The 12,755-nt window shown below is 41.7% G+C and overlaps 1 protein-coding gene across 1 annotated transcript in view; it reads right to left on the reverse strand.

Annotated features, from left to right (window-relative positions):
• Positions 1-320: 320 nt before the first annotated feature.
• LOC132873663 (inositol polyphosphate 5-phosphatase K) overlaps positions 321-12,755 on the reverse strand; it is a 66,555-nt gene continuing 54,120 nt past the window's right edge. Inside the window, exons 8-13 of the mRNA XM_060909420.1 lie at positions 5,779-5,888; positions 5,483-5,693; positions 5,254-5,391; positions 1,396-1,461; positions 1,144-1,248; positions 321-737 (exon numbers count right to left, since the gene is read on the reverse strand). Of these exons, the coding sequence (XP_060765403.1) occupies positions 321-737; positions 1,144-1,248; positions 1,396-1,461; positions 5,254-5,391; positions 5,483-5,693; positions 5,779-5,888 (1,047 nt within the window). The remainder of the gene's footprint in view (positions 738-1,143; positions 1,249-1,395; positions 1,462-5,253; positions 5,392-5,482; positions 5,694-5,778; positions 5,889-12,755) is intronic.

Below are 12,755 nucleotides of genomic sequence, written 5' to 3' on the forward strand. Positions count from 1 at the left end.
AGCTAGCTAGCTAGCTAATAAACTTTGTGATATGTTAGCAGGTTAGCGCTGATCACAAATGTCTGGTTGTGGTTTCCAGATATTAGCAAGGTAACAAGCTAGCTACCTATTCATACTCAAAAAGCTCAAGCAGATTGTGATAAGAGAAGGAGGCTCAATAGCAAGGCTGGAACCGGCACTGATTTGAAGAGATGAATGTGCAAAAACAGACTGCAGCGAGACACGGCAACAGGTCAGAGCTATGTCTAAAAACCATGAATCTCACACACTGTAGCTGTTATGTATTAGCATTCTACAAGTCTTGGACACCAGATGTGTGGTCATCGGTTCGAGTCGCCGCTCTTGGCTGGAATCTGGCCCTGAGGTGGTCTGTGTTCCCCCAGGATGGCGGCAACGAGTGCTTCAGGGACGCTGATGCCATTGGCAGGGCTCAGGGGACTAAGAGAGGGTGAGGGAGACTCAGGGGAAAACAGACGCTCTTTCTTAGTGTTTGCGGCCTGGCGGGGTGAAACGGGTGAGTCTTTGGGTTTCAGACTGAGGGACTGCAGAGCGGGAACGGCCGGGCTGCGACTGCGATGATGTCGCTGTTGGCGTTTACTGGAGTTTGTCCTGGGACTCGGACTGCGTGAGCTGGAAGCCAGGAGAACCAGAGTGCTGTCGTCCTCTGAGCTCGTGTCCGAACTGTCCGAGTGGGGTGGACATGGTGGAGCAGGAGGGGAACAGACAGGTAACTGAACCTGGAGGTGAGGGAGTACAGTGGGAAGGAGAAAGAAGGTTGGACAGAGGAAAGACAAAAGGAAAAAATGCAAGGAAGAGCAAGAGTATCAATATGGATGATGGATGGATGATAATGCCTCTTGTACAATGATGCTTTTAGGCTCTTAATACCTTCTTAGATTACAACCACAACCCTGAGTGTGTGTTAGCAACACAAATGTATGTGTGGCTTCAGTAAATTTCTGTTACATGACAAAAAAGTGAAGTGAAACAAACCATGTGCCCAAATGTCCAACACTAAGCAATAAAGTTATGATCAGCTGCGTCATAGTCAAATATTTTTTGTATTAGGACTGAATGAAGGATGACGTTAAATTTGACTTGTACTGTACATGCATTTTCTTAAAGAGATCTTCACAACTCAACCTGGAAGGGCTCTGTAATTCCCACAATGCTGTTCATGTTGTGGCTATAATAACCCAACACGTATTCTCCTGCGTCTCTCGGTAAATCCTCTTCTGGAAAAGTCACCTGAAAGCAAAATGAAAACTCGACTACACAGAGCAGATATTGGCACTTGCTGTTTGGACCATCCTAAGGTCTTTAGTGTAAGCTCACACATGAAGCAGATTTTCTGAGTACTTTTCAGGCTTATTGTGCTTTTTTTTTTTTAATTACCTGAGTGGAATGGTCTGATTTGGCCCAAACATAGGCTGCATAGTCCTTATGGTGTTTGAACCCCACCTAACAGAAAGGAGGTCACAGAGAATATATAAAACAACATCTAAAACACACATCAGGACATTTTGCAATAGGGCAAAGTTTAATCAGAGGTCATATAGTCATTGTGTTTAGGAGAATTCCACATGCTCCCTGCCGGTGCCTTTTTTTTTTGCAAATTAAACTTTTCCGATAGCTCAGAGTTCAAGTTGTGAAGCAAAGTTGATATTTCTCAATATAGTGCAATTCCTGTGAGGTAAGCATAACTACAGTGTCCTGGAGCGAGTCTGTTCTTAATAATTTACCAGTACATCTGAAGGACATGAAGTCCTTGGCAACATTTTTGAAATGGTGCATTTGAATGGAATGTCTGAGCACGCTACCTGCTAGTTATTTTGATGGCTACATTTCTAAAAACACTGTTGTGAGGTAAATGCTATGATGCTAAGCAGCTGAATTATGAGAGTAATGAATTAGCTGGTGGCACGGTGGTGTAGTGGTTAGCGCCGTCGCCTCACAGCAAGGTCTGGGTTCGAGCCCCATGGCCGGCGAGGGCCTTTCTGTGTGGAGTTTGCATGTTCTCCCCGTGTCTGCGTGGGTTTCCTCCGGGTGCTCCGGTTTCCCCCACAGTCCAAAGACATGCAGGTTAGGTTAACTGGTGACTCTAAATTGAGCGTAGGTGTGAATGTGAGTGTGAATGGTTGTCTGTGTCTATGTGTCAGCCCTGTGATGACCTGGCGACTTGTCCAGGGTGTACCCCGCCTTTCGCCCGTAGTCAGCTGGGATAGGCTCCAGCTTGCCTGCGACCCTGTAGAAGGATAAAGCGGCTAGAGATGATGAGATGAGACATAATATCCATACAAGACATGTTCGAATGTTCACTTGTTCATATTTGAACCTGTATACCATGTACAGATTTTATTTTAAAAGAAAAACAATGTGGGCGGCACGGTGGTGTAGTGGTTAGCGCTGTCGCCTCACAGCAAGAAGGTCCTGGGTTCGAGCCCCGGGGCCGGCGAGGGCCCTTCTGTGTGGAGTTTGCATGTTCTCCCCGTGTCCGCGTGGGTTTTCTCCGGGTGCTCCGGTTTCCCCCACAGTCCAAAGACATGCAGGGTAGGTTAACTGGTGACTCTAAATTGACCGTAGGTGTGAATGTGAGTGTGAATGGTTGTATGTGTCTATGTGTCAGCCCTGTGATGACCTGGCGAATTGTCCAGGGTGTACCCCGCCTTTCGCCCGTAGTCAGCTGGGATAGGCTCCAGCTTGCCTGCGACCCTGTAGAAGGATAAAGCGGCTAGAGATAATGAGATGAGATGAGATGAGAAAAACAATGTTCCTGGGCGCTGCCATCTTACTCTCTCCAAGTTTCAGGTATCACGCTCTGAGTACAAATCGTGACGTCACTGACACACTGACTTACCGAGGCTAGTGGATCTAGTGGATGCATTGCTTCTAAATTGTCGTAAACAACCCGAAAGATGCCCGAGTGTCAAGTGTTTGGGTGTAAAATTAAGCCTGATCGTTGATCATTTTATGTGACATGCTTTTGTTTGTTTTTATTCACTGAGGAAAGCGATCTTTTTGGACGACAGGAATCGTGTTGCTATGGCAACGGGGTTGTTTACTAGTATCTGTGTCAATATTGCGTATGCATTATCTAGCAGAGTGAGATTTACACTTCATGAAAGTGAAGTCTGTTGATTCGCTGATTTTGTTGCCAGTAAAAATCACACGGTTGCAGAAAATTTCTGATTAGATTTTTAGAATTAGAAGCCTTTATTTGTCACATATACATTACAGCACAGTGAAGTTCTTTCTTTGTATTCAACCCATCTGAAGCAGTGAAAATGTGCACAGAGAGAGGGAGAGAGAGAGAGAGAGAGCGCAGTGGCGCCTTGGGATTTTTTTTGTAGAATCTGAAGCCTTTATTTGATGGGTCTGTGTAACGAAAGTAAACGGTGTACTAGTGTGCCGGTTGTGTCACAGGCAGATATCCAGTTTCAGTGCAAATCGTTGCGGCCAGGTCAGCCTATTTTTCGCAATATCATAACTTTTAAAATGGATTAATTATTGTTATAAAGTTTTATTTTTAATTTAAACGTGCAGAGGGCACATCAGAGCATTTGGTCTGATCAGCAAACAGCATTTATTTTTGGATTTTATTTGACTTTAACCCACTTCCTATGTTGAAATTCCAGATTGCACCATAAGGTCATGAGCTAACACACTGGTACATATAATAGGTATATGCAAATAATCAGTACTTGTAAAAAATACTTAATGGCTATGTGCTACATATCTACATCGTGACCTTATCTAACAGTGACACATTTTTTGGCCTTGGCATCGCTCAACTACTTGGAAAAAAAAAAAGCTATTGTATTTACATTTCAACCATGTCCGGTTTTGAAAGCATAAATTATTTTACAATAGGCATGTGCTGATAGTCATCAGTGATGTTTAACAAGCACGTTTTTTTCTTAGCACGTTTCTAATCAGTCTTCATGACAGAAGGATGTTATCATAATGCCTAAAAAAAGTCGCAAGGTTTACATGCAGTGCTTTCATCCAAGTACATGGTGTTGCATTGTTTTTCATGTACAGTATGTACTGGATAATAAGCCTCACGGTTTGAAATATAAATTAGCAAAGCAGTTAAGGAGACTAATTTATGTGATAACCAGTGGTGGCTTGTGGTGATAATAAATGGGAGCGCTACAGCCTAATGCCTATCAATATCTTGACAATGGAACTATTATTGTTGAGCAGTTTTTTTTATATCATGTAATAAAAAAATACTGGCGCAAAACACACACACACACACACACACACACACACACACACACACAAAATTAAAGGCAGACAGAGAGCTGCATTACTGATTTATAATTTTTATAGTATTTCAAGTCCTTAATGCTCAACTGGCGATATGCTGTGTTCCTTCAAATACCAAACATGTTAAACAGATTTTCAATCAGGCAACAAAACATTATTGGTTCAGTCATCTGTACTTTTGTATAATTTATACTTTGGATAGTGTGTGTATGTGTGTTGTCTCAATGTTAGTTTCACTTCTAAACATATTTTGGGGAAAACAGGATATTCTTTTTCTGGCTGCTTCCGTACATTCGGAGTCGTCACAGGGGATCTATTCCGCATATCTGATTTGGCATAGGTTTTATACCAGATGCCCTTCCTGACACAACCCTCTCCAGTCTATCCAAGCCTGGGACCAGCACTAAGCATACACTGGCTTGTACAAATCAGATAGGTTAAATGCTGAGGAGGCATTTCGCTGTGCTTGAGTTTACATGTTTTTAAATAAAACGCTTCTTGTTATTATTCTTTTTCTTGAACATCCACGTGCTGGGGAAATCAAATTTAACTGCACAGTGGGAAAAAAAACCAAGAAAAATCCATATGTATAATTATTTTCCACATCATTTTTAAAATTTGGTCATGTGCCATTTCCCACTCACTGGCTTGCTGACCCTGATCAAATACTATTGAAAGCTAATGTGCTTCCTCTAGAGGAAATACCAAACGGCCTTTTCTCCACACGACCTCACAGAATCCAATACCTTGCTAAAAGTCACTCTGATTCACAGGGTTCTTTCCCCTGGCCATGGATATCTGTGGCATTCAAACAAGTGATCTCTTGAAAATTCGGGGGCAAACAATTCTGCTGCCCAGTGAGATAGATCAGAGTGTAGTTTTGTCTGAGGAATTCAACTTGGTGATTAAAAGATGTTACTTTCACTTTTAAAAGTAAATGAAAGTAAAAGTAACCTGCACATAAACTTTACTGTTTCTTACTTTGTACAATCCCACCCAGTCCCAGGAGCTTCTCTGGAATCCTGGTGCTGGACTAAACTTGGTTGTTGCATCTGATACTTTGGTCCACTCCTTTTCCACCTCCAGCTCGACTAATGGCAAATCCAGCTTAAAGGGAAACTGCGGAGACACAAATGTTTTCGAGCAGCTGTATAGCCATTTGGCTGCGATATAAATATCTTTAAGAATCAGCATCTTTCTTTTGTCTCACATGCAGAGAGAAAAGGGCAGAGACAGGTTTGTGGTCGCTAACAGTGTAGCCCATGTGACTGCGGTAAAAGCACTGCGTGACCCGGGTGGCCCCACCAAGCCATGAGGTCAGACCCCGCTGCAGAGACGCATTATGGGACGGCACAGGGGAACCCGTCCTTCGGAGACGCCACAAGATTCGGTCTGTCCAAGCAGGTTTCCTCTTCTTAGCACTGACAGACAGACAGACAGAAAATACTTGTATAAATGATGCCAAAGTCATCAAAATCACTTTGGTTCTCACAGAAATATACACACCTTGTGTCGTATATGTGTGTTCCCACGTCAAACTTGTAGGTCGGTGGGAAATTCAGAGGGCCTTCTACAAACTCGTCCATCACAGACTCGCTCCTCTTCGCTATATTGAGCTAAAAGATGTATAAAGTTGTAAAGTTTAAATTCTATATAAGAGTTAGATCGGTATCTGACTACAGTCACATATTCACTCATACTGGTCTGCATGATCAGGTTGGCCACCATTGCACTCTCTATTCAAGATCTTTAAATGCTATCAATCTTAGTATGATGAGTTCATTGCTAGCAGCACCTGCTAGCAACCAACATAAACAGAGCTCAATAAAATGTTCCATGAGGCCCCTGATTTATTAAATTGTAGTTTAAAACTTTCAAAAAAAGTAACTAAAATCATAAACAGAATGTGAAGAAATAGCAGTTTTGACTGCATGTCAAAGACTCTATGTGTTGTGTTGCAGAGATATCTACTGCAATTAGCATGCTAATTAGCAGCTAGCCCCAGCCTGTCCGTAGTACCACTTTGTACCTCAAGAGGCAATATTTAGTCACCCATAGTGTCCAATAGCTTATAAAGGGACCTGGTGTTAATATGTTTGCTAAGTTAGCTGTTTGTTATTATACATTTCAGATCAGCTGTATGTCACGAGCCCGATTAGCTTGTCCTCTAGCTAGCTACCAAACTGAGGCAATTTTATGTAGCAAACAAATCAGATGTACTGACTGTCTGGACAATTCAAAAATGGATCTTTAGTGCGACTAATGACAACACAAACTGTTATTTTGCTACCATAGTTTTGCTAAAAACTGAACGAAGCAAGCTGTAACATAAACCATATGCTGACACAACATATGAAGATTGTATAGGATAGCAGTATTATTTTGACAGATTTTAGGAGTTTCAGCAGTTGGGTCGAATTCTGCGTCTTCTTGTCCTGCTCATAGTAGTAATAGTTGGCTTTTTTTTTAAATAACTGATGACTATACCCATGTCCATATGTTCTGGCCTTGCCCACCTCTGCGTAATTATTGGACTGCAACTTTTAAAACTCTATCGGAGACGACCGGGACATTTATGGAGCCTAATGCCACAACTGCTCTGTTCGGCATTCCTCAGGTACCTCTACCTAGACCACAAGCAGATCTGATAGCTTTTGTAACTCTGTTGGCTAGACGTCTCATATTGATAAGATGGAAATCACCAACACTGCCTTCCCATACTCATCTCATCTCATTATCTCTAGCCGCTTTATCCTTCTACAGGGTCGCAGGCAAGCTGGAGCCTATCCCAGCTGACTACGGGCGAAAGGCGGGGTACACCCTGGACAAGTCGCCAGGTCATCACAGGGCTGACACATAGACACAGACAACCATTCACACTCACACCTACGGTCAATTTAGAGTCACCAGTTAACCTAACCTGCATGTCTTTGGACTGTGGGGGAAACCGGAGCACCCGGAGGAAACCCACGCGGACACGGGGAGAACATGCAAACTCCACACAGAAAGGCCCTCGCCGGACCCGGGGTTCGAACCCAGGACCTTCTTGCTGTGAGGCGACAGCGCTAACCACTACACCACCGTGCCGCCCGCCTTCCCATACTCTCTGGATAAAATTAATTTTTCACCATTTAACCCAGTATGGGACCCAGTATGCCTATGCCATTCTCTATTCCTGTGTTGATAAGAAATAGAAAACATAGAGCATATTTAACCCAGGGGGTAAACCAGTCTAGTCTCCTTCCTGTTTCAAAACAACATCAGAGTGCCCAAGCGGATATTACTTCTAGACTTTCTGTAAAGCTAGCTCTTCTGAACGTTAGATCACTTTCAAACAAGTCATTTTTAATTAATGATCTTATTTGCAAACACAATCTTGATTTTTTGCTTCTAGCTGAAACATGGCTGGATCAAGCAAAGAGTGCTACCACCCTTATTGAAGCAGCTCCCCCAAATTTTAATTTCATGAGTGCTACCCGACATGGGAAAGGTGGAGTGATCGCAAATATATTCAAAGCCTCTTTTCAATGTAAACAGTCCTCACTTGGTGATTTTACATCCTTTGAACACTTATGTGCACTTGTTACATGCTCTCCTAACATATTGTTATTAACTATTTACAGGCCTCCGAGACATTCAGCCAAAGGTTTTCTGGAAGAGTTTGGTGAACTGTTGTCAGTCATTTGCTTAGAGTTTGACTGTCTTATTATATCTGGGGATTTTAACTTGCATGTAGATAATCTTGAAAACACTTATGCCAGAGAACTACTTGCACTCATTAACAACTTCAACCTAGTACAACATGTACAGGGGCCGACCCACTCTCGTGGTCATACCCTTGACTTTGTTATCACAAAGGGTCTTACTGTTTCTACTACTGTTGTTGACCTGGCCTTATCTGATCATTTCTGTGTTTTCTCTGATGTTTCTATGTCCCCTCACATTCAGAACAGCTCAATGACTATGGGTAGGAGAGTCATAAACGACAACACGTGTTCTCTTTGAGCAAGCTCTCTCATGGATCGCAACTAAAATGTCAGACTCTGTAGACGACTTAGCCTACTGGAAATTTTTAATTCAAATATGACCCAAATTATGGATGATATTGCTCCATTCAAAATCAAAAGAGTCAATGACAAGCAGAAAGCACCATGGAAGCAATACCCAGCTGTTAAACTGCTAAAGAGAGAATGTAGGAAGACTGAAACAAAATGGCGCAAATCTAAACTTCACATCCATTATCAAATCCATAAAGAGTAAATATAATTCTGAAATTGGTAAAGCAAGACGGTCTTTCTTCTCCAACATCATCAACAGGAATATGAACAATGCCCGTGTGCTATTTTCAACAGTAGAGAAGCTAACTAATCCCCCACCACAATTAGCACCTGAACTTCTCTCAGTTAATAAATGCAATGAGTTTGCATCCTTCTTCAAAGGTAAAATTGATAAAATACTGCAGAATATTGCTCATAATATATCTCAGTTGCAAATAACTGAAAAGCTGCAATCACCAGTGACACAGACAGACAATTTCAACACAATGTCAGAATTTTGTTTGATTGATTACGAGACTCTTGAAAAAACTGTACAAAATCTCAGTTCCTCAACATCTGAATTGGACATTCTGCCCACCAACTTTTTTAAGTCTGTTCTTCACCTCATAATTACAGATGTGCTTCAGATCAGAAATACATCCCTAGAGACTGGCATTTTTCCTGTGTCCCTGAAAAAAGCCGTTGTAAAGCCCCTACTTAAAAAGAATAATCTCGATGCTTCAGTATTGAACAACTACAGGCCAATATCAAATCTACCATTCATCGGGAAAATCCTTGAAAAAATTGTCTTCAATCAATTAACTGCCTTCTTGATATCAAACAGCTGCTTTGATAACTTTCAGTCAGGATTCCGTGCCAATCACAGCACTGAAACAGCGCTGATTAAAGTTATAAATGACATACGTCTTAATACTGATGCAGGCAAAACATCGGTCCTGGTGTTACTGGACCTCAGTGCAGCTTTTGATACTGTTGATCACAACATACTGCTATATCGACTTGAACACTGGGTTGGGTTGACTGGTAAAGTTATCAATTGGTTAAAATCATACTTAAAAGATAGAAGCTTCTTTGTTACCATGGGAAATTGTACCTCAACATCAATGTCCTTGACCTGTGGTGTCCCCCAGGGGTCGATCCTTGGACCGTTACTATTCAACCTTTATATGCTCCCACTTGGACAAATTATCAAGAACAACTCAATTTTGTATCACTGCTATGCAGATGACACCCAAATTTACTTTGCTCTATCACCTAATGATTATGCCCCCCTTGAATGTCTCTACCAGTGTATCGACCAAATCAACAACTGGATGTCACAAAATTTTCTTCAGCTGAACAGAGATAAAACAGAAGTAATTCTATTTGGGGAAAAAAGATGAAAGACTCAGGATTACCACTATTCTTGACACAAAGGGGATTAAAACAAAAGATATGGTTAAAAATCTTGGTGTTTTCATTGACAGCGAGCTAAACTTTGACAGTCACATGAAAGCAATCACTAAATCGGCATTTTATCACCTAAAAAACATTTCCAAACTAAGAGGACTTATGTCAAAAAATGATCTGGAAAAACTTATACATGCCTTCATCTCTAGTAGGGTTGACTACTGCAATGGCCTTTTCACAGGCCTGCCAAAAAAGACCATCAAACGACTTCAGCTGGTTCAAAATGCAGCGGCTAGGGTTCTCACACGAACAAAAAGAACAGAGCACATTACTCCAATTCTAAGGTCCCTTCACTGGCTTCCAGTAAGCTACAGAATTGACTTTAAAGCATTGCTGCTGGTGTACAAATCTCTAAATGGTACAGGGCCCAATTACCTCTCTGATATGTTGCGGCGGCCTAACCCAATCAGATCTACCAGATCGCAGCAGCAAAATTTACTGGTAAAGCCTGTTGTTAAAACAAAGTGTGGTGAAGCAGCTTTTAGCTACTATGCAGTACAGCTATGGAACCAACTCCCAGAGGACATCAAGAATGCTCCTGCTGTTGGCAGCTTCAAATCTAGACTAAAGACCAAGCTGTTCTCAGATGCTTTCTGCTAACTGATAAATATCATTATCTTTACATGTTTTAAACTTTACTTAACTTTTACAGTTTTTGCATGTTTTAAATTTTACTTAACTTTTATTCCATTTTATTCTGCTGTTTTTTACTGAACTTTTACTTCATTTTTATTACTTTATTTCTACTATTGCTTAATTCTCATATTATTTTTATTTTTCTCTCTTCTTCCCCCTTTATTTTATGTAATTTTATTTTTTATTGTTTACTGTTTTGCCTTTACCTCTGTAAAGCACATTGAACTGCCACTGTGTATGAAATGCGTTATATAAATAAACTTGCCTTGCCTTGCCATTTAAGGCTTGAAAAAAATCCGACATACTTTGAATACATCTCATCTCATTATCTCTAGCCGCTTTATCCTGTTCTACAGGGTCGCAGGCAAGCTGGAGCCTATCCCAGCTGACTACGGGCGAAAGGCGGGGTACACCCTGGACAAGTCGCCAGGTCATCACAGGGCTGACACATAGACACAGACAACCATTCACACTCACATTCACACCTACGGTCAATTTAGAGTCACCAGTTAACCTAACCTGCATGTCTTTGGACTGTGGGGGAAACCGGAGCACCCGGAGGAAACCCACGCGGACACGGGGAGAACATGCAAACTCCCCACAGAAAGGCCCTCGCCGGCCACGGGGCTCGAACCCGGACCTTCTTGCTGTGAGGCGACAGCGCTAACCACTACACCACCGTGCCGCCCCCTTTCCGTGTCTATATAGAAAAATATATTTTCCCATCTGTCCCTGAATAAGTTCCCACAAGTGTTTACTTGTTTATATAGTTTACTACCACTATTTTTTATTGTATCTATTTTTCTCTCTTTCTTCTTTATTCTCTTGTGAGAAATGAGGTTATTTCAGATGTGAAATATAGTATGACCAAGCTGACTATTTTGTTTTTCCTGTAGTTGCTATGGTTTTTTTTTGTAACTGTATACCTCATGACACTGGCTAGTGGCCTAGTGGTAGTGTGTCTGCCTCTCAATCGGGAGATTGTGAGTTCTATTGAGGTATTTCACCCATGTGACCAAGTCACGTGACGCAGCCATTTTGGACGGCACGCTTAAGTCCTTCAGTGCAAGGCGGTATGAGATGGTGGAGACCTTTGCACATTTTAACAAGAAAGTAAGCTGTGATTCATGTTAAATTGGATCTGTCTTTTATCACAAACACTGTACCCAGCCTTGGTATGGAGTCCTGTTTATTTATTTCTGTGTCCTGTTTCTTTCTAGCCTCTGTTATTGCGTTTTATGTCTGATGTCTGCTACATGCAACCCTAGACAAATTAACACTGCCTTGTTTCACTGCTCAGATGGGTTAACAAACACTGACCCATTTACTTTTTGCTATATATTTTATCAAAATTGCGTTAACTGATAAACTAACCTGAAATGAAATGATCACTGCAAAGTCTGGAGTACTCTGTTGGCTCGCAATCCTGTCTCTTCACAGCTGCAATCCATTTGGCCCTCTTGTCTGGGTCAGTAGGAAACCGGTAGTGATGTGTCGGTCGCGAACGATCCGGTTCAAAGAGCCGGCTCTTTGAAGTGAACGACGGGAGCCGGCTCTTCGGTGGGAGCCGAGTTGGGGAGCCGAATTAGTTTTTTGTCCTTAGGTGCCTCAGAGGGAGAGAGACTTTCACAAAAAAAGTTGCTGTCCGATTGCGTCTTTGTGTTGTCTATTACCATTCAAAGGAGAAAAAGTAGCATGGTGTACGCCTACTTTTTTTGGTTGGGAGGGTTGATGTCATTCACAGCTGCGAAAATACGAAAATTGGTGTAATGCTTAAAGCTGTGGAGCGCAGGGGAGAGGAGTCTGTGAGGCACCTGAGGAGGGGAAAATCAGCTGTGTATTTTATATTGGTAATATAACACAGTTCTGCATTATGTTTGTGAGAAAATAATTTATTAATTGGTAAGTAAGTTTTATTTCTATAGCTAGAACATTGTTACACTGCTATACTTTACAAAGCTTTACAATGGCTACAAAAACTAAAAAATAAAATGGAAAACATCCTATTGATAAAATATAAATAATGTAATTAATTAACTAGTTAATTGCAGCAATTAAATCAAAAATAAAATCTCAGGAGCCGTTTGGGAGCCGAAAGAGCCGGCTCCTTATAGTAAGAAGAGCCAAAAGAGCCGGCTCCCGAAAAAGAGCCGAAATTCCCATCACTAGAAACCGGTAAAAGGAGCGTCCTGCACGCCGTCCCTGTCTGTTGTGGCAGCCCACAGCACAACAAGCAAACACCATGGTTATTTATAGAGTGCTTACTGACAAATTAATCTATTCTAGGTATCTGTAACATGTTTTTTTTCAAGCTGGTTCTCCCTCTCTGTCTGCAGCGTT

The sequence above is a fragment of the Neoarius graeffei genome, chromosome 25 (genome assembly GCF_027579695.1).
Source record: "Neoarius graeffei isolate fNeoGra1 chromosome 25, fNeoGra1.pri, whole genome shotgun sequence".
Lineage (NCBI taxonomy): Eukaryota > Metazoa > Chordata > Actinopteri > Siluriformes > Ariidae > Neoarius > Neoarius graeffei.